The sequence below is a fragment of the Phascolarctos cinereus genome, unplaced genomic scaffold (assembly GCF_003287225.1).
Source record: "Phascolarctos cinereus isolate Bilbo 61053 unplaced genomic scaffold, phaCin_HiC Scaffold_9;HRSCAF=440, whole genome shotgun sequence".
Lineage (NCBI taxonomy): Eukaryota > Metazoa > Chordata > Mammalia > Diprotodontia > Phascolarctidae > Phascolarctos > Phascolarctos cinereus.
The window spans coordinates 248,286,869-248,289,033 of NW_027556402.1; the positions used below are offsets into that span (position 1 = coordinate 248,286,869).

The following is a 2,165-nucleotide window of genomic DNA, read 5'->3' on the forward strand; positions in this document are numbered from 1 at the left end:
TCAGGACCAAATACCATAATTAAATTTGTTGGCATCCAATAAACCTTAGAAATTTTTACACCTTAAAACATTTTTATTATGCAGTATGTCCTCCTTTTATTGCAGTCACTTGCTTTGAGCTGATTTGACATTGAGTTCACAATATTTTAACATATCCTTTAATTCTTCATCATAAAACCACAATTTTTCCATGTTGGATATTAGATTCATTTGTGAAGAATAATACAGATTTCTAAGTATAGACTCAATCATGGTCCATAGGTTTTCAATCTTGTTTAAATCAGGTGAATTCCCAAGCCACTGACACATAATTTCTATCCAAAAGTTGAATGGCCCAAAAAACCATCACCACCACCACCACAAAAAACAAAGCTACTCTCTCCCTCCTCCCAGATGATGATGGATGTGTCTGTGTAGATAGAGCTTTATATGATTAACGGTGTTGATTCAAATGACAGGGCAGTAGAGTAGGTCTGAAATTAGGGCTCTTAAATTTAAATCTTGACTCTTATAGAGTAACAATGTGATATTATTCATCTTAAGCCTCAGTTTCCTCATCTGTAAAGTTAAAGAGTTGAACTAGATAACAAGGTGTTTTCCAGCTCTACAACTCAATCATACAAGCCTTTTTAACTCAAAGTCCTGCAATACTATGGCAGTATATTTTTTTCTTTCTCTCAGCAGAAAACATCAGGAATAAATGGCCAGCAGAAACTACACCAGAGTCACTGAGTTCATTTTTGTGGGCTTGAAGTATCATCCAAAGCTTCAGGTCATCATCTTCCTTCTTATTCTATTTTTTTATCTCATTAACATGACAGGCAATCTGGGAATGATCATCCTCATCCGGGTTGAAGCCCGCCTTCACACCCCCATGTATTTTTTCCTCAGCCACCTGTCTTTTGTAGACATAAGCTTCTCATCCATAGTGGCTCCCAAAATGCTTAGAGACATCTTTGAGGAGAGAAAGACCATTTCTTTCCTAGGTTGTGCCTTACAGCAATGGTTCTTTGGGTTTTTTGTGGCCATTGAATGCTTCTTCTTAGCATCTATGGCCTATGACCACTATGTTGCGATCTGTAACCCACTGCTTTACTCCACTGCAATGTCCCAGAAACACTGCAACCAGCTGGTGGCTATCCCCTATGCTGTTGGGTTCATGGATGCCATGATTCACACTCCTGCTGCTTTCTGTCTCCCCTTCTGTGGCCCAAATGTCATCAATCACTTCTTCTGTGACATTTTCCCCCTCCTCTCCCTCATATGTGCTGATACCAGCATCAATAAGTTATTAGTTTTTGTTATCGCTGGGATTGTTGGTGTCTTCAGCGGCCTAATCATCCTTGTCTCCTATATCTACATCCTCACAGCCATCCTGAGGATCCACTCTGCAGAAGGGAGACAGAAAGCCTTCTCTACCTGCTCTTCTCATCTCACTGCTGTCACCATCTTATGTGGGACCCTCTTCTTCGTCTATGTGAGGCCTAACTCAAATTTCTCCATGGATACCAATAAACTTGTCTCTATGTTTTATACTTCAGTGATCCCGATGTTGAACCCCCTTATCTATAGCCTAAGGAACAAAGAGGTCAAAGATGCTATCCGTAGAATCATTACTAAAAGGAAGTTTTGTATCAGGATATGAATTGTGTGCAATGGAGAATGGAATAATGTAACATTAGCATGACAGGCATATCAGAGAAGTTGCAAACAAAAAGCTATTGGATACAAGGGTGGGAACAGATCATCATTGACAAAGAAAGGTTTCTTGGAGATCACAGCATCACAGATCTGGAGCTGGAAAAGACCTTGGAGGCCATCTACTCTGACCCTCACATTGACCAGTGAAGATCTTGAAGCCCAGGAGGAGGAAATTATTTCGTTAAGGTCACATAGGCAATAAGTTGCAGTGTGGGAATTTAAATTTAGGTCCCGGGATTCCATGTTCAGCATGAGTGTCACTTGAGTTGTTTCAAGGATATGTAGAAATTTCCCCAACAAGTAAAAAGAAGGAAATACATTCTAGGCATTGTGAGCTTTGTGAACAAAAGGGGTACACAGACTATGCCAGGGGTGAAGTGGGGCAAAGAAAATCCTGAAATATAGAGGGGCTGGAGGAGACTAATATGAGATGATGCTACTAGATGGTGAAGAGCTTTGAATAT

At 40.1% G+C, this 2,165-nt stretch overlaps 1 protein-coding gene across 1 annotated transcript; it reads left to right on the forward strand.

Annotated features, from left to right (window-relative positions):
- Positions 1-700: 700 nt before the first annotated feature.
- LOC110199683 (olfactory receptor 5G9-like) lies at positions 701-1,645 on the forward strand. The gene has a single exon (XM_020974564.1). The coding sequence runs from the start codon at positions 701-703 to the stop codon at positions 1,643-1,645; it is 945 nt and encodes a 314-aa protein (XP_020830223.1).
- The last annotated feature ends 520 nt before the right edge of the window (positions 1,646-2,165 follow it).

What these genes read in the sequence shown, in the direction of transcription:
- LOC110199683 (XM_020974564.1), top strand. Translation starts at nt 701, where the DNA reads ATGGCCAGCAGAAACTACACCAGAGTCACTGAGTTCATTTTTGTGGGC.